Source organism: Panulirus ornatus, chromosome 35, assembly GCF_036320965.1.
Source record: "Panulirus ornatus isolate Po-2019 chromosome 35, ASM3632096v1, whole genome shotgun sequence".
Taxonomy (NCBI): domain Eukaryota; kingdom Metazoa; phylum Arthropoda; class Malacostraca; order Decapoda; family Palinuridae; genus Panulirus; species Panulirus ornatus.
In genome coordinates, this window is record NC_092258.1 from 11,491,906 (window position 1) to 11,512,443 (window position 20,538).

The following is a 20,538-nucleotide window of genomic DNA, read 5'->3' on the forward strand; positions in this document are numbered from 1 at the left end:
TTTTCAAATCTCAACCTGAATTAAGCAAATAAAGAGAATAAAAAGATTACAGGATGTAACTTAAGAGAAACTTTTTCTTTTTCAGATTGAATTGGAAAAATTAAACACTGCTACTGATGATATCAACAAATTGGAGGCAAAGTTGGAGGTAATTCATTCAATAAGGTTTTTATATATTGCAAAGAGGTTTACATATGTAACCGTATCTTGTAAACCTCACTTTATGTAAAACACTATATCCCTGGCTTAGGGCTAAAATCTTATCATAGGTACTTACAGTTACTCATTAGGCTTCATCCACTCCTGATAAGAGATATAATGCTAAAGCTAGCTTCATGTACTCTATCAGGTCACATACATTTTCACCTGAGGTACTGTTGCTGCCTCGCCTTTACATGTTTGCAAAATCATTGTTCCTAAGGTATCTGACAACACCACCTGGTTGCTCTGTCTTAGATGTTGAAGAACTATCAGTTTTTGATTGGGCAACTAGATTTCAATTTAGTTTTGTTATTTGGGACAGAATGACAGGCAGTGCAAGCAAAGTTGGTTACAAATTGGTTGATGTTTGTACTGTTTTGGTTGAGAAGCAAGTGGTAGCTTCATTGGCACCTGGATAAACATTAGATCTGAGTTACAAGAAAATGCTAGAGGCTTTAAATTTGCCCACCTCAGAAAAGAAAAGAGTGAGGAGTGACCATATCACAACCTTTTAAGTTTTTTAAACAAATTGATGATGCAGACAAAGAACAGTTCTTCAAGAAGTATGTGACAAGAATAACTTGAGGACATTAGATGAAATTATGCAAGAAACTTGTTATAAAAGATGTTCAGAAATACTTTTGTATATAAAAGTGGTGAATGAATGGAATAAAATACCACATCAGTCCAATTCACTCTATTCTGTGCACTCCTTTCACCCTCCTGCATGTTCAAGCCCTAATCACTCAAAAACTTTTTCACTTCATCCTTCCACCTCCAATTTGGTCTCCCGCTTCTCTTTGTTCCCTCCACCTCTGACAGGTATATCTTCTTTGTCAACCTTCCCTCACCCATTCTCTCCATATGTCCAAACCATTTCAACACACCCTCATCTGCTTTCTCAGCCACACTCTTTTTGTTACCACACATCTCTCTTACCCTTTCATTACTTACTTGATCAAACCACCTCATGCCACATATTGTCCTCAAACATTTAATATCCAACATATCCACCCTCCTCCATACATCCCTGTCTATAGCCCATGCCTTGCAACCATACAATATTGTTGGAACTACTATTCCTTTAAACATACCCATTTTTGCTCTGAGTTAACGAGCTCTCTTTCCACACATTCTTCATTGTTCCCAGAATCCATGCCTCCTCCCCCACCCTATGATTCACTTCGACTTCCATGATTCCATTCGTGGTCAACTCCACTCCCTTATATCGAAAACACTTCACTTTCTCCAATTTTTCTCCATTCAAACTTGCATCCCAACTAACTTGTCCCACAACCCTACTGAACATAATAATCTTGCTTTTATTTACATTTACTCTCAACTTTCTCCTTTCACACCCTTTTCCAAACTCAGTCACCAACTTCTGCAGTTTCTCATCCAATCAGCCACCAGCGAACAACAACTGACTCATGTCCTTGGCCCTCTCATCCCCAACAGACTGAATACTCGCCCCTTTCTCCAAAACTCTTGCATTTACCTTCCTAAACACTTCATCCATAAACATATTAAACAACCAAGGGGACATCACACACCCCTGCTGCAGACCAACTTTCACTGGGAACCAGTCACTCTTTTCTCTTCCTACTTATACGCATGCCTTAGGCCCATAATAATAACTTCTCACTGCTTCTGACAGTTTACATCCATCACCATATATTCTTAATACCTTCCACAAAGCATTTAAGTATTTCTCATACATTCTTCAAAGCAAACACCTGATCCACACATCCTCTACCACTTCTGAAACCACACTGTTCTTCCCCAGTCTGATGCTCTGTACATGCCTTCATACTCTCAGTCATCCCCTCCCATACAATTTTCAAGTTATACTCAACAAACTTATGCCTCTATAGTCTTAACTCTCACCCTTATGCTATTGTACAATGGCACTATACATGCATTCCACCAACCTTAGACATTTCACTGTGATCTATACATACACTGAATATCCTTACCAACCAATCAACAACACATTCATCCCCTTTCTTAATGAATTCAACTGCAATACCATCCACTCCTGCTGCCTTGGATTTTGTCTTCTGCAAGGCTTTCACCACCTCTTCTCTCTTCAGCAAACCACTATCCCTAATTCTCTCACTTTGCATACCACCCTATCCAAAACACCCCACATCTGCCATTGTATCATCAGACACATTCAGCAGTCCTTCAAAATACTCACTCTATCTCTTCCTCACTCTATCCCTACCTGATATCTTTTCCTCCTTGTTCCCTTCATGGAAGTTCCCATTTGTTCTCGTCTCTCGCACATTATTTACTTTCTTCCAAAACTTCTTTTTTATTCTCCCTAAAATTTAATGATACTCTCTCAGCCCAACTACCATTTGCCCTCTTTTTCAACTTTCTTGACCTCCTGCTGCTTTCTTTATACATACCATTCCTCACCCTCTCCCCTCATTTCATTTGCTCTCACCTTTTGCCATTCTACACCCAATCTCTCCTGGTATTTTTGAACACAAGTCTCTTTTCCAAGCTCACTTACCCTCACCACTCTCTTCTCTCTGACATTCTCTCTTATTCTTTTTAAAACCTCTACAAATCTGCTCCCTCATTTCCACAAGATAGTGATCAGACATCCCACCAGTTGCCCCTCTCAGCACATTTACATCCAAAAGTCTCTTACATGCCTCTCATTTAATATGTAATCCAATAATGCCCGTTGACCATCTATCCTACTTACTTATGTGTACTTGTTTTTATCTCTTTTTAAACCAGGTATTCCCAATCACCCGTATTTTTTTCAGCACACAAATCCATAAGCTCTTCACCATTTCCATACACAACATTAAATACCCCATGCACACCAATTATACCCTCAACTGCCACATTACTTGCCTTCACATTCAAATCACCCATCATTAATACCCTGTCTGGGGCACCAAAACTGCTGACACACTCACTCAGCTGCTCCCAAAACACTTGCATAAGCACCAGTAATCATCCATCTCTCACCATCCACTTTCAGTTTACCCACATCAGTCTAGAATTTACTTTCTTGTACGCTATCACACACTCCCATAACTCCTGCTTCAGTAGTGCTACTCCTTCCTTAGCTCTTGTCCTCTCACCAGCCCTTGACTTTACTCCCAAGACATTTCCAGACCATTCTTCCCCTTTACTCTTGAGCTTCATTTCAGTCACAGCTGGAACATCCAGGCTTCTTTCCTCAAACATGCTACCTATCTCTCCTGTCTTCTCATCTTGGTTACATTCAGACACCCTAATCTGATCCATCAAGGAAGATGGGCACTCCCCGCATGACTCCTGTTTCCTCTTTTAGAAATTGAAATACAAGAAGGGGAGGGTTTCCATCCCCCACTCCCTCCCCTTTAGTTGCCTTCTACAACATGCAGGGTATACGGGGTAGAATTCTTTCTTCCCTACCTCAGTGGTTATTAAAGCTATTAATATTTTATCTATTTATTTATTTATTTTGCTTTGTTGCTGTCTCCCAGGTTAGTGAGGTAGCACAAGGAATCAGACGAAAGAATGGCCCAACACCCACATACGCATGTATATACATACACAGCCACACATGCAAATATACATATCTATACATCTCAACGTATTACATATATATACCCACATAGACATATAAATATATACACATGTACATAATTCATACTGTCTGCCTTTATTCATTCCCATCGCCACCCCGCCACACATGAAATAACAACACCCTCCCCTCGCATGTGCACGAGGTAGCGCTAGGAAAAGACAACAAAGGCCTCATTCGTTCACACTCAAGTCTCTAGCTGTCATGTATAATGCACTGAAACCACAGCTCCCTTTCCACATCCAGGCCCTACAGAACTTTCCATGGTTTACCCCAGACGCTTCACATGCCCTGGTTCAATTCATTGACAGCACGTCAACCCTGGTTTACCACATCATTCCAGTTCACTATTCCTTGCACGCCTTTCACCCTCCTGCATGTTCAGGCCCCAATCACTCAAAATCTTTTTCACTCCATCTTTCCACCTCCAGTTTGGTCTCCCACTTCTCTCATTCCCTCCATCTCTGACACATATATCCTCTTGGTCAATCTTTCCTCACTCATTCTCTCCATGTGATCAAACCATTTCAAAACACCCTCTTCTGCACTCTCAACCACACTCTTTTTATTACCACACTTCTCTCTTACCCTAATATTACTTACTTGATCAAACCACCTCACACCACACATTGTCCTCAAACATCTCATTTCCAGCACATCCACCCTCCTCCGCACAACTCTATCTATAGCCCACGCCTTGCAACCATATAACATTGTTGGAACCACTATTCCTTCAAACATACCCATTTTTGCTTTCCGAGATAATGTTCTCAACTTCCACACATTCTTCAATGCTCCCAGAACTTTTGCCCCCTCCCCCACCCTATGATTCACTTCTGCTTCCATGGTTCCATCCACTGCCAAATCCACTCCCAGATATCTAAAACAATTCACTTCCTCCAGTTTTTCTCCATTCAAACTTACCTCCCAATTGACTTGTCCCTCAACCCTACTGTACCTAATAACCTTGCTCTTATTCACATTTACTCTCAGCTTTCTTCTTTCACACACTTTACCAAAGTCAATCACCAGCTTCTGCAGTTTCTCACACGAATCAGCCACCAGCGCTGTATCATCAGTGAACAACAACTGACTCACTTCCCAAGCTCTCTCATCCATAACAGACTGCATACTTGCCCCTCTTTCCAAAACTCTTGCATTCACCTCCCTAACAACTCCATCCATAAACAAATTAAAGAACCATGGAGACATCACACATCCTTGCCGCAAACCAACATTCACTGAGAACCAAACACTTTCCTCTCTTCCTACACATATACATGCCTTACATCCTCGATAAAAACTTTTCACTGCTTCTAACAACTTGCCCCCACACCATATATTCTTAATACCTTCCACAGAGCATCTCTATCAACTCTATCATATGCCTTAGTATTTTGACGAATGCTAAGTTGTGGGTGGCAAATCTTGTCAGATACATTGTGATTTGCACCTCAATATTGGGCTTTTATCTGCTGATTCTGCCATTGTGACACCAGTATAAACTGACCTAAGTTTTGGATTTAAGAGAAATTAGGTAGCTGTGTTTTTATGAAGTGTTGGCGAGATGAATGCTAAGGGGAAAACCAATGGGGAGATATGGTTGTTTACAGAATGACTTTGAGTGGAATTGGGTAAAATAGGTAGGATTGAGTATAGTGGAAGTGCAAAGTGGAAAGACAAAACTGAAGAATCACCAGATATGTACAGATGTCATACTTTGTAAAAGGGGCCCTCTATCATAAACTCTGCTGTATAGCAGGAGTTATGTAATCTAGATTGCCATGTAATCTTTTAACATATCTCTATTTTCAGGAAGCCAACAATGTGTTCAGGACAACTCTCACAGAGTCTACTGCACGGTTAAAGACCATGGCCAAAAAGTTGGGTAGTTGTATTGAGAAGGCTCGGCCATATTTTGAAGCTCAGGAATTGGCAAGGACATCCCAGCTCGACTGTCAGAGAGCTGCAGTTCAGTATCAGAGAGCTAATGGTAAATCTTTGTTTGGCATTGTTAGCAGAGAACTGATTTTGTTGATATGTCAGAAGTTTGACGTTAATATGTCTGCAGTTGGCTAACCATTTTAATTATATGTAAGGTATTATTTGCAAGAATTTATGCTTATATTAGACAGTAGATTGGCTGCTAACAGTTTCCGTTGAAACTTCTTACATAAATAGAAGTACTGTAGCAGGTGCTTAACCCCATAATGCTTAACCGAGTTCTCATCTCCAACCCTCAAAATTCATGTTTTTTAAGTTAGTTCAAAATGTATATAATCTTACAACTTAAAAGATACTCATATAACAATGATGAAAATCATTTCAGGATATGTTTTCTATTTGTCCTCTATATTCACTCCAATAACATCTTGAAGTTTTGTAGATGTTTCACATCATCACACTGAAAAGTATAGAATTAAGGCACAAGTTGTGAGTTGATACTGCACATATTTTATCATTATTTTACCTATACTGAAAAAATTTTCACTGATTATTGCTATATTTTTTACTGTATTAAATCTTTTCTCATAACAATAAGTGCGATTCATTGATAATACTTTCATAGCAAAACTATAAAAGTTTGTAAAATTACCAGCTACACTGTTGTCAAGGTAAGGCAGGTGCTGGCAACATTGCCTCCACCTTTGCTATAAAACATTTATCTACCTCATCCATGGCTACCAATAGTGCTGAAAGAGTCAGTGTCCTTAAAATTATTCTCATCAAAAACAAAAGATCACCTATCCATCTGTCTATATCTCTGACACCCGTTTCCTGTGGGAACTTCCATCAAGGAGGTGGCCATGACAAAGAGTCTTCACTTATCCCTGTCCTTACATGTCTCCCACACATACACCATTCCATGCATTCTTTTCCTATGTCACTTTAAACAACCATTTCAGGGGTGTCTGAATGTGTGTATGTAACCAAGATGAGAAGAAGGTAGAGAAAGGTGGTATGTTTTGAGAAGAGGAACCTAGATAATATCCCAGCTCTGAGTGAAACATTTCAAGGAGAAGGGGCAAGAATGGTTAAAGAATGTCTTAAGGGTAAAGTAAGGGCTTAGTGTAAGGATAAGAGCTAGATAAGGGATGGTATTTCTGTTTAAGGAGGAGTTAGGGATTGTGTGAAAAAGTGCAAGGTAGTGACCTGGAACTGAGAGAGTACGAAAGAGAGGTGTGTTTTAGGAGGAGCTGAGTTATGGCAATTTTAATGTAAAAGGTCAAGTATTATTGATGGGTGATTTGAATGGCAAGAGTGTATAATAGTTCAGGTTTCAATTGGGAGGCAAGGGATACCCTGTGTGTGAATGAAAATGGTGAACAGTATGTTGTGAGTTAAAAGAGAATTGGTGATTGGGAATACCTGGTGAAAAACATATATATACCTTGTATATATTAGCATAAATGGTTAAGTAAGATGGATGGTAAGTGGCCATTTTTGGATTACTTACTAAATGAAAGACATGCATAAGAGACTTTGGGTAACAGCTGGTGAAATGTCTGATCATTACTTGGTGGAGGCAAGGGTGAAAGTATCTTGAGGATTTAGGAAAATAGAAAATTATATTGGACAGAAGAGGATGGTGAAAATGAGTGAGCTTGGAAATGAGGCTTGTGTAAAGAGGTAACAGAAGAGAATGAGTGGAGAATGACAAAAGGTGTCAGTAAATGGAGCAAAGGGATTGGGTGAAGAATGGGAATGTGAGGTGGTTAGGGAACCAGTACTTACGTGTGTAGGAGTGCAAATTACTAGGAGTTGTATAACAGAATGTAGCAGGACATCAAGGAGAAGGTTCATGGGCTGAAAAGGAAGGCAGGTGAGAGTTGGGGTGAGCAAATATCAACTAACTTCAGTGGAAATAAGAAAACATTTTGAAAGTGGGTTAATAGAGCAAGGACAAGAGAGCTAATGTGAGCTTTGGTAGAGGGGGTAAATGATAATAGGGTGTGTTTGATGAAAGGGTGGCAGATATAGGTTGTTTTGGACATGGAGGTATGCAGTGAGAGAATCATGGCAAGTGGTTTGGTGAAAAGAGTGCATGTCAGAATGCTTTTTCTTCTTTTTGTCTCTGTTCTGTGTGATTCCATTACTTTCTTGTCTGCATTTCTTATTTTTCTTTTAATCCATTAAAGAGGATGTGCTTATGTGGTGTAGACACATGGAGAGGATGATTAAGAGGGTATACATGTCGGAAGAGCTCTCCGGAAGAGGAGAGATCAAGGAATAGGGGAAACCAAGGGGGTGGTGGAAGGATAAAGAAATTAAGTTTTGATTGCTCAGGGCCTGAACATGCAAAAGGGTGTAAAATGTGCAAATGGATAGAGTGAATAGGAGAGATGTGGTAAATGGGGCAATCTGCTATCATTGGATTGGACCAGGACATATGAAGTGGTCAGGAGAAACCATGTAAAGGTGTTTGGGGCCTGGTTGTAGATAAAGGTGTGATTTTGGTGACATTGAGAGAGTGGATGTGAGTGAATGAGACCATATCTTCTTGTTTACCTGGCACTACCTCTTTGAAGAGGGAAATGGCGAACAAGTATAAAAGATAATGTTCATGTTATCCTTAGGGAAAGGGGAGAAAATACTACCCCTGGTATCTCTTATGTGTTCTAGAAGGCAGATAAGAGGGGTGGGAGAGGAGGACTGGAAATTCTTCCATCCTGTATTTCATTCAAAAAAAAAAAAAGGAAAGGGAAAGAGCCAAGCACAGACGGTATTCCTTTATGGCTGTTTGGGATAATACGTTATTCACACTGGAACAGAGAAGGGGGCCAGGTGAGGATATTCTCTCAAAGGCTCAGTCCTCTGTTCTTAACGCTACCTCGCTAATGCGGGAAATGGCGAATAGTTTGAAAAAAAAAAATGAAAGCAAAGAAAATGCACGTACGTATATTTTTCCAAAAACTCACTGCACAAGAGGTGGGTGCTGTATTGTTTGTTTCCCATAGCATAAGGGTTAATGTCTTCATTTCTGAGAAACGGGATAAAGATTTATTTAATGGTGCGTGTGTTTAGAGGTACTGGTCTTAAAAAGAAAAGTCTGAAAGGTACAGATGTCAAGGAATATATCAAGTATAGATATGAGAAAGACATGGCTAGGTAGTATGTGGTGATGTTGTATATCACTGATTGCATATGCAACAATGAAATGACTGTGTTTGGAGGGAACAGGTTCAAAATCTAAAATACATAAGTTGAAGAAGAGATATTGCAGAAATGTTAATACATGAAACATTTATTAAGGATGGAGGAATGCTTGCTCATATGATGGAAATTTTTTGGAAAGAGCAAAAGAAATTACTTGAGAAGTATCAAATTCAACAAGATGTGCAAGCAGTAACAAATTTTATGTAACTATGTCGTGCATACTCATCTCCATTTGAAATTAACTGGACAGTATATGCTGGAGGAAGATTTCGGAGGGGCTGGATGTAAATGAAGGTGACTGGTTAGTCAGGGATGAAGGAATGTGTGGGGGAAGCATGAAAGTTGTAAAGACTTGCTAGTTGTTTAAAGGATAGTGTATTGATAGTGTATTAATGGAGATGTGCAGAGAAATCTGAAGTGATGAGAACTATTGTTGAAAAGAAAGAAGGTATCAGTCTAGGTAAGATGGACAATTGGTTAATTTCAAACTAATTATTTATGGTAGTGAAGGTATGAAGTGTCCATGTTATATTTAGGGGTAGTAGCATGAACCATCTTATTTTATAAAGGGAAAGGAGATGAGAGATATAATGTGTAGTGAGCATATTATTCTATAGTGAACTTTGACACTGAAAATTAACTTTATCCCAGCACTGCATCAAGCAGCCAAAGAAACTATTGCTCTTGCTGAGGAAAGATTCATTAACAGTCGGCATGAACATTGGCAGTTCGATTCAGCATGGCAAGAAATGTTGAACCATGCCACAATGAAGGTATGTTTTATAATTTCTTTCCTCTATTCAATTAAGTTTTTCTTTATTCGCTAAATGTAACATGCTTTTTGAGGCATTATATGATATTTCTTATGGAAAAATCTCTCATATTAAACTTCTCTCTATATTAATCCTACCAAAGGATTTTTTTCATTCTCTTGATGTCAGTTTGAGTAAATACACCAATATCATCAGCATATTTAAAGTGAAAAATTTGGAAGGGCTGATGGTCATGTCCATACTCCAGATTACCTCAGTGGGCCATGGTTTAGGATGTATATGAGTGAACTGAGAGTGAATGCACCTAATTCTATAGTACTTGTAAATTGGATTTGACAGGTAGAATTAATTTTAATTTGCAAGGAGCATGTTCCAAAGGAAATCTTGTTGCTACTTTCGTCATTTCAGTTGAGATATGTATGCTAGTTATACTTCCATTTAGCCATATATTATTTTACTGCATTGTCATTGCCTTTGATATGATGAAACATTTTGTTTAAAAACTTGTGAGTTTTTGTGCTGAATGAATAAAACTAGTGATTGGGACTACCTGGTTTAGAAAGGGATAATATACACAAGCATACATATGTGAGTAGGAGAGATGGTCAAAAGGCATTATTAGATTATGTGTGAATTGATAGGCATGTAAAAGAGAGACTTTTGGATGTTAATGTGCTGAGAGGGGCAGCTGGTGGGATGTCTGATCACTATCTTGTGGAGGTGAAGGTGAAGATTTGTAGAGGTTTTCAAAAATAGAGAATGTCGGGAGAAGAGAGCGGTAAGAGTAAGTGAACTTGGAAAGAAGACTTGTGTGAGAAAGTACCAGGATAGATTGAGTGTAGAATGGCAAAAGGTTAGAGCAAAGGTTGTGAAGGGAGTGGATGAGGAATGGGATGTATTACGGAGGTGCAGTGATGGCATGAGAAAGGTGGGAGGTGGGTAGATTAGAAAGGTTAGTGAGTGATTGGATGAAGAAGTAAATTTGTTAGTGAAAGAGAACTATGTTTAGACGATACTTGCAAGGAAGGAGTGCAAATGCCTGGGAGATGCATAAGAGAAAGCAGCAGGAGGTCAAGAGGAAGGTAAAAGGGTTGCAAAAGAGGGTGAGAGAATATTAAGCTTTAGGGAGAATGAAAAATATGTTTTGGAAGGAGGGAAATAATGTGCATAAGACAAGAGAACAAATGGGAACATTGGTGAAGGGGGCAAGTGATAACAGGTGGTATATGTATGTATTTGTGCGTGTATAGGCATTTATGTATATACACGTGTGTGTGTGTGTGTGTATGAGTGAATGGGCCATTCTTTATCTGTGAGTATATTGAAGGTTTGTTGAATGTGTTTGATGATAGAGTGGCATTTGTATGGTGTTTTGGTCTGGGTGGTGTGTGAAGTGAGAGAGTCAGGGAGAGTGGTTTGGTGAGAGAAGAGGTGGCAAAAGCCTTGCAGAAGGTAAAATCCGACTAGGCAGCAGGAGTGGTTGGTATTGCAGTTGAATTTATCAAAAAAGGGGGTGATTGTGTTGTTGATTGGTTGGTAAGGATGTTCATTTTATGTATGGATTATGGTGAAGTGCCTAAGGATTGATGGAATGCATGTATAGTGCCATTGTACAAAGGTAAAGGGGATAAAGGTGAGTGTTCAAACTACATTGGCATAAGTTTGTTGAGTATTCCTGGAAAATGGAATGGGAGGGTATTGATTAAGAGGGCATGTACAAAGCATCAGATTGGGGAGGAGCAGTATGGTTTTGGAAGAGGTAGAGGATGTGTGGATTAGATGTTTGTTTTGAAGAGTGGGTGGCTGGAAATCCTCCCCTCTCATTTTTTTTAATTTTCCAAAAGAAGGAACAGAGAAGGGGGCCAGGTGAGGATATTCCCTTAAAGGTCCAGTCCTCTGTTCTCAACGCTACCTCGCTAACGCGGGAAATGGCGAATTGTTTGAAAGAAAAAAGAAAAGTGAGAAATACTTAGAAAAACAGATGGATTTGTTTGTAGCATTTATGGATTTGGAGAAGGTTATGATAGGGATGATAGAGATGCTTTGTGGAAGGTCTTAATAGTATATGGTATGGCAGGTAAGCTGCTAGAAGTAGAGAAGTATTTATCATAGGTGTAAGGCATGAGTATGAGTATGAAGAGAGGAGAGTGATTCATTCCCAGTGAAAGTCTTTCTGGTACAGGGGTGTGTGATGTCCCCATGGTTGTTTAATTTGTTCATTGATGGCATGGTTAGGGAGGTAAATGTAAGAGTTTTGGAGAAAGGGGTGAGTTTGCAGTCAGTTGGGGATGAGAGATCCTGGGAAGTGAGTCATTTGTTGTTCACCAATGATACAGCATTGTTGGTTAATTTGAGTGAGAAGCTGCAGAAGTTGATGACTGACTTTGGAAAGTGTGCGAAAGGAGAAAGTTGAAAGTAAATGTAAATAAGAGCAAGGTTATTAGATTCAGCAGGGTTGAGGGACAAGTTTGTTGGGATGGAAGTTTGAATGGAGAAAATTTGGAGGTAGTGAAGTGTTTTAGATATCTGGGAGTGGACTTAGTAGCAAATGGAACCGTAGAAGTGGAAGTGAATCATAGGGTGGGGGAGGGGGCGAAGGTTCTGTAAGCAACAAAGAATATGTGGAAAGAGAGAACATTATTTTGGAGAGCAAAAATGGGTATGTTTAAAGGAATAGTAGTTCAAACAATATTATGTGGTTGTGAAGCATGGGCTATAGATAGGAGGGTGGATATGTTGGAAATGAAATGTTTGTGGCCAGTACGTGATGTGAGGTAGTTTAATGTAAGTAATGAAAGGGTGAGAGTATTTATTTATTTATTTATTTATTTATTTATTTATTATACTGTGTCGCTGTCTCCTGCATGATTGAGGTAGCACAAGGAAACAGACGAAAGAATGGCCCAACTCACCCACATACAAATGTATATACGTACACGTCCACACACGCACATATACATACCTATATATCTCAGTGTATACATATATATACACACACAGACATATATATATATATATATATATATATATATATATATATATATATATATATATTTTTTTTTTTTTTTTTTTATATACTTTGTCGCTGTCTCCCGCGTTTGCGAGGTAGCGCAAGGAAACAGACGAAAGAAATGGCCCAACCCCCCCCCCCCCCATACACATGTACATACACATGTCCACACACGCAAATATACATACCTACACAGCTTTCCATGGTTTACCCCAGACGCTTCACATGCCTTGATTCACTCCACTGACAGCACGTCAACCCCTGTATACCACATCGCTCCAATTCACTCTATTCCTTGCCCTCCTTTCACCCTCCTGCATGTTCAGGCCCCGATCACACAAAATCTTTTTCACTCCATCTTTCCACCTCCAATTTGGTCTCCCTCTTCTCCTTGTTCCCTCCACCTCCGACACATATATCCTCTTGGTCAATCTTTCCTCACTCATTCTCTCCATGTGCCCAAACCATTTCAAAACACCCTCTTCTGCTCTCTCAACCACGCTCTTTTTATTTCCACACATCTCTCTTACCCTTACGTTACTTACTCGATCAAACCACCTCACACCACACATTGTCCTCAAACATCTCATTTCCAGCACATCCATCCTCCTGCGCACAACTTTATCCATAGCCCACGCCTCGCAACCATACAACATTGTTGGAACCACTATTCCTTCAAACATACCCATTTTTGCTTTCCGAGATAATGTTCTCGACTTCCACACATTTTTCAAGGCTCCCAAAATTTTCGCCCCCTCCCCCACCCTATGATCCACTTCCGCTTCCATGGTTCCATCCGCTGACAGATCCACTCCCAGATATCTAAAACACTTCACTTCCTCCAGTTTTTCTCCATTCAAACTCACCTCCCAATTGACTTGACCCTCAACCCTACTGTACCTAATAACCTTGCTCTTATTCACATTTACTCTTAACTTTCTTCTTCCACACACTTTACCAAACTCAGTCACCAGCTTCTGCAGTTTCTCACATGAATCAGCCACCAGCGCTGTATCATCAGCGAACAACAACTGACTCACTTCCCAAGCTCTCTCATCCCCAACAGACTTCATACTTGCCCCTCTTTCCAGGACTCTTGCATTTACCTCCCTAACAACCCCATCCATAAACAAATTAAACAACCATGGAGACATCACACACCCCTGCCGCAAACCTACATTCACTGAGAATATATATATATACACATGTACATAATTCATACTGTCTGCCCTTATGCCCTTATTCATCCCTGTCACCACCCCGCCACACATGAAATGACAATCCCCTCCCCCCGCATATGCGCGAGGTAGTACTAGGAAAAGACAACAAAGGCCACATTCACTCATACTCAGTCTGTAGCTGTCATGTACAATGCACCGAAACCACAGCTCCCTTTCCACATCCAGGCCCCACAAAACTTTCCATGGTTTACCCCAGACGCTTCACATGCTCTGGTTCAATCCATTGACAGCACATCGACCCATCCATAAACAAATGTAACAACCATGGAGACATCACGCATCCATGCCGCCAACCGACATTCACTGAGAACCAATCACTTTCCTCTCTTCCTACTCGTACACATGCCTTACGTACTCAATAAAAACGTTTCACTGCTTCTAACAACTTGCCTCCCACACCATATATTCATAATACCTTCCACAGAGCATCTCTATCAACTCTATCATATGCCTTCTCCAGATCCATAAATGCTACACACAAATCCATTTGCTTTTCTAAGTATTTCTCACATTCTTCAAAGCAAACACCTGATCCACACATCCTCTACCACTTCTGAAACCACACTGCTCTTCCCCAATCTGATGCTCTGTACATGCCTTTGCCCTCAATCAATACCCTCCCATATAATTTCCCAGGAATACTCAACAAACTTATAACTCTGTAATTTGAACACTCACCTTTATCCCCTTTGCCTTTGTACAATGGCACTATGCAAGCATTCCACCAATCCTCAGGCACCTCACCATGAGTCATACATACATTAAATAACCTTAACCATGAGTCATACATACATTAAATAACCTTACCAACCAGTCAACATCACAGTCACCCCCTTTTTTGATAAATTCCAGTGCAATACCATCCAAACCTGCTGCCTTGCTGGCTTTCATCTTCTGCAAAGCTTTTACTACCTCTTCTCTGTTTTCCAAATCATTCATCCTAACCCTCTCATTTTGCATCCCACCTCGACCAAAACACTTTGTATCTGCCAAGCACATTCAACAAATCTTCAAAATACTCACTCCATCTCCTTCTCACATCACCACTACTTGTTATCACCCCCCCCCCCATTAGCCCCCTTGTCGTACACACTTTATTTACCTACTTCCAAAACATTTTTTTTTTTTCGCTGTCTCCCGCGTTTGCGAGGTAGCGCAAGGAAACAGACGAAAGAAATGGCCCAACCCACCCCCATACACATGTATATACATACGTCCACACACGCAAATATACATACCTACACAGCTTTCCATGGTTTACCCCAGACGCTTCTTATGCCCTGATTCAACCCACTAACAGCACGTCAACCCCGGTATACCACATCGATCCAATTCACTCTATTCCTTGCCCTCCTTTCACCCTCCTGCATGTTCAGGCCCCGATCACACAAAATCTTTTTCACTCCATCTTTCCACCTCCAATTTGGTCTCCCACTTCTCCTCGTTCCCTCCACCTCCGACACATATATCCTCTTGGTCAATCTTTCCTCACTCATTCTCTCCATGTGCCCAAACCATTTCAAAACACCCTCTTCTGCTCTCTCAACCACGCTCTTTTTATTTCCACACATCTCTCTTACCCTTACGTTACTTACTCGATCAAACCACCTCACACCACACATTGTCCTCAAACATCTCATTTCCAGCACATCCATCCTCCTGCGCACAACTCTATCCATAGCCCACGCCTCGCAACCATACAACATTGTTGGAACCACTATTCCTTCAAACATACCCATTTTTGCTTTCCGAGATAATGTTCTCGACTTCCACACATTCTTCAAGGCTCCCAGGATTTTTGCCCCCTCCCCCACCCTATGATCCACTTCCACTTCCATGGTTCCCTCCGCTGCCAGATCCACTCCTAGATATCTAAAACACTTTACTTCCTCCAGTTTTTCTCCATTCAAACTTACCTCCCAATTGACTTGACCCTCAACCCTACTGTACCTAATAACGTTGCTCTTATTCACATTTACTCTTAACTTTCTTCTTTCACACACTTTACCAAACTCAGTCACCAGCTTCTGCAGTTTCTCACATGAATCAGCCACCAGCACTTTATCATCAGCGAACAACAACTGACTCACTTCCCAAGCTCTCTCATCCCCAACAGACTTCATACTTGCCCCTCTTTCCAAAACTCTTGCATTCACCTCCCTAACAACCCCATCCATAAACAAATTAAACAAGCATGGAGACATCACACACCCCTGCCGCAAACCTACATTCACTGAGAACCAATCACTTTCCTCTCTTCCTACACATACACATGCCTTACATCCTCAATAAAAACTTTTCACTGCTCCTAACAACTTGCCTCCCACACCATATATTCTTAATACCTTCCATAGAGCATCTCTGTCAAGTCTATCATATGCCTTCTCCAGATCCATAAATGCTACATACAAATCCATTTGCTTTTCTAAGTATTTCTCACATACATTCTTCAAAGCAAACACCTGATCCACACATCCTCTACCACTTCTGAAACCACACTGCTCTTCCCCAATCTGATGCTCTGTACATGCCTTCACCATCTTTTTATTCTCCCTAAAATTTAATGATACTCTCTCACCCCAAATCTCATTTGCCCTCTTTTTCACCTCTTGCACCTTTCTCCCAGTCATTTGCATTATTTCGCTGCAAAAATCGTCCAAATGCCTCTCTCTTCTCTTCTCTTTCACTAATAATCTTACTTATTCATCCCACCACTCACTACCCTTTCTAATCTGCCCACCTCCCATGCTTCTCATGCCACAAGCATCTCTTGCGCAAGCCATCACTGCTTCCCTAAATACATCCCATTCCTCCCCCGCTCCCCTTACATCCTTTGTTCTCACCTTTTTCCATTCTGGTACTTCCTCACACATGTCTCCTTCTCAAGCTCACTTACTCTCACCACTCTCTTCACCCCAACATTCTCTCTTCAAAACCTCTACAAATCTCCACCTCCTCCACAAGATAATGATCAGACATCCCTCCAGTTGCACCTCTCAGCACTTTAACATCCAAACGTCTCTCTTTCGCGCGCCTATCAATTAACTCGTAATCCAATAACACTCTCTGCCATCTCTACTACTTACATACATATACTTATGTATATCTCTCTTTTTAAACCAGGTATTCCCAATCACCAGTCCTTTTTCAGTGCAGAAATCTACAAGCTCTTCACCATTTCCATTTACAACACTGAACACCCCATGTACACCAATTATTCCCTCAACTGCCACATTACTCACCTTTGCATTCAAATCACCCATCACTATAACCTGGTCTCGTGCATCAAAACTACAAATACACTCACTTAGCTGCTCCCAAAACACTTGCCTCTCATGATCTTTCTTCTCATGCCCAGGTGCATATGCACCAATAATCACCCATCTCTCTCCATCCACATTCACTTTTACCCATATCAATCTAGAGTTTACTTTCTTACACTCTATCACATACTCCCACCACTCCTGTTTCAGGAGTAGTGCTCCTTCTTCCCTTGCTCTTGTCCTCTCACCAACCCCTGACTTTCCCGAGACATTCCTAAACCATCCTTCCCCTTTACCCTTGAGCTTCGTTTCACTCAGAGCCAGAACATCCTGGTTCCTTTCCTCAATCATACTACCTATCTCTCCTTTTTTTTCATCTTGGTTACATCCACGCACATTTAGACACCCCAATCTAAGCCTTCGAGGAGGATGAGCACTCCCCGCGTGACTCCTTCTTCTGTTTCCTCTTTTAGAAAGTTAAAATACAAGGAGGGGAGGGTTTCTAGCCCCCCACTCCCGTCCCCTTTAGTCACCTTCTACAACACGTGAGGAATGCGTGGGAAGTATTCTTTCTTCCCTATTCCCATGTAAGAGATGTGTGGTAATAAAAAGAATGTGATTGAGAAAGCAGACGAGGGTGCATTAAAATGATTTGGTCATATGGAACAAATGAATGAGGAAAGGTTGACAGGGAAGATATACATGTCAGAGGTGGAGGGAACTAGGAGAAGTGGGAGACCAAATTGGAGGTGGAGGGATGGAGTTAGAAAGATTTTGAGTAATCTGGAAGAATGTGGAGTCAACATGTTGTCAGTGGACTGAGCTAGAGCATGTGAAACGTTTGGGATAAACCATGGAAAGGTATGCTGGGCCTGGATGTGGAAAGGGAGCGATGGTTTCAGTGCATTACACATGAAAGCTATTAGAGACTGAGTGTGAACAAATGTGGCCTTTTTTGTCTGTTCTCTTGGGACTACCTTGCTGACACAGGGGGTGGTGTTGCTGTTTCCTGTGGGGCAGGGTGGCACTGGGAATGGATGAAGGCATGAATATTTACATGTTTATATATGTATATGTATTTGTATGTATGTTTATATGTTGATATGTATATTTACATGTATGTATGTATATGAGTGGATGGGTCTTTCTTCGTCTGTTTCCAGGCACTCCCATGCTGACGTGGGAAATGGCAACCAAGTATAATAGTGTAAAAACTTGTATGATTTGCCTCTAAAATTTTCCCATGTTTTGTACAAGAGCCTGAGTGTTTCTTGAGCAGAAAAGTGTGTATGTAAAATTTTATAATTTTGGTGGTCATTTTCTCTCAGGCAGAGTTCAAGAGGGTTGAATGCAGTTTTAAATATTTATAGGTGATGGAAGCAGAAGCTCAGAAAGCTGCAAGCGAAAGAGAACACATGCGGCGAGCCTCTGTCTACCAGCAGACTGAACAACGTGTTCAGCAGTTGCAGCGAGGCCTCAGGTCTTCAATCAACAAGTCATTGGTTTACTTTGAAGAGAAAGCAAGAGTTCAAGCTCAGTTGGAAAGTCAAAAGGAAAGGGTTCAACAGCTCCAACAGGCGATAGCTGCTTCAAAATCATCATATGCTCAGTCTCTGCGTAGTTTGGAGCAGGTTTGACATTCAATAAAATATTTCATATTTGACCTATTCATCAGGACTAATATACACATCAGGAGGTGTTAAGTACCATTTTGAATGTTAAGGAATTTGTCATCCCAGTTTACCATTCGATATTATTCCTTCTTAATCAGCTAACATAAAGAAAAAAATAATGTGTTGACAGAGAGAACACTAATTTCATCTTATCAGAGTGAAACAAGTATTTAGTCTATGGAACTGTTTATAGAGAATACTCCCCACTCATTCACTCTTACTCTTTACACCAACAGATCTCGGAACAGATTCATGAACAGCGTAGGTGCCGATTACCAAGAGAGCCTGGTGTGGGAGCAGAGTTGACTCCACCAGAGGTTGCAGATGATCTTTCATATGACCACAGTGCCAGACCTTTTACTCCACTGGAAGAAATGACTGCTCAGGAGGAGAAGGTAATTTTTCTTTTCATACCTGTTCAATATTTACCACATTTGTAAGGTCATACCAGGAACATACTAAGAAATGGCCCCTTTTTTTCACATCCAGTCTCTAGCTGTCATATTTAATGCACTGAAACCAGAGGCCAATTCACAATTTACGATCATGTTTCTGTTCAGTGTTAGCAGAAAATGGAGCATGTTTCTCTTGTTTTATGGTTATACAATGTCTGTTGAGCATTTTATTATTCAATATCACAAACATTTTTGCACTATTGGTAGCATACATATCAACAAAATTACTTGTAATGATGATGATGTCATAATAGTGTACATAACTATTATATATGGAGAAATGATATATGAATAAAACATGTAAGAAAAGTATAAGATCAAAAACAGCATTGTAAGTTTATTATCATAAATATTTACCCAGTAGCATAGGTGTGAGTGTTTGAAAGATGCTGATGTATGATGCATTACATTGCCATTATGTGGCTCATACATGAAATGTAACTTTAAAAATACGTGACACATAACTATCTCTGTTTTACTCTCATTTAATACACTCACATTTTGCATTGTTTGCCTTGCTCAGTGCACTTATATTCACGATGTACATTTTTTCAAAGTCCGAAATAATAGCTGATATGGCAAATTGTAGATGTAGCTTTTTTATTGTTACAGTGAATGGTTTAATAACCTTCCCAAATAGCAATGCCCCAGCATTACACCATACTGTTTTCATTACAAAGCCAAGGGCCTTTGAGGGGATCATGACAGCTGCATATGCGTTGTGCTCCAGAACCATAATCTTGGACTTCTATCTTTTTGAAGGAGCAGAAAATATTATGAGCACAGGAACTAGATGTCCTTTAGAGGAAGAATCTAGACATTGGCATGATCTCAAATACTGGTGCAGAACTGACATCACACACTATTAAAATTTTGAGCCACAATGTGTGGAGTGACTGACTTGATGGAATTAAGAAGTCTGCATTACCCATGCATGTAATATGGTTTTAAGGCTGGAAGGTAATGCCTTGCTCAATAGCTTTCTTATTGTAGAAGCACTGGAGAACAAAGAGAAATGTAGTATGAAGTATAAGCATTACTCTATAATTGGCTGGTGCTTCCCTTAGTTTCCTCTGGAGACTCGCTACAGGAGGATTGATTTTAATGCCTCCTTTCTTCTAAGAGCATAGCTTTCGAAGTCTCTTCTTTCATCTCTCAATTCCATGGCCT

At 40.3% G+C, this 20,538-nt stretch overlaps 2 protein-coding genes across 2 annotated transcripts in view; one reads left to right on the forward strand and one right to left on the reverse strand.

The window, feature by feature from the left end:
* The window catches only part of LOC139760143 (uncharacterized), a 29,611-nt gene that overhangs the window by 5,837 nt on the left and 3,236 nt on the right, over positions 1-20,538 (forward strand). The window contains exons 2-6 of the mRNA XM_071683036.1: positions 86-148; positions 5,612-5,789; positions 9,605-9,726; positions 18,611-18,871; positions 19,150-19,308. Coding sequence (XP_071539137.1) covers positions 86-148; positions 5,612-5,789; positions 9,605-9,726; positions 18,611-18,871; positions 19,150-19,308 — 783 coding nt within the window. The remainder of the gene's footprint in view (positions 1-85; positions 149-5,611; positions 5,790-9,604; positions 9,727-18,610; positions 18,872-19,149; positions 19,309-20,538) is intronic.
* LOC139760141 (uncharacterized) overlaps positions 1-20,538 on the reverse strand; it is a 95,664-nt gene that overhangs the window by 5,706 nt on the left and 69,420 nt on the right. The gene's annotated exons all lie outside the window — the stretch shown is intronic.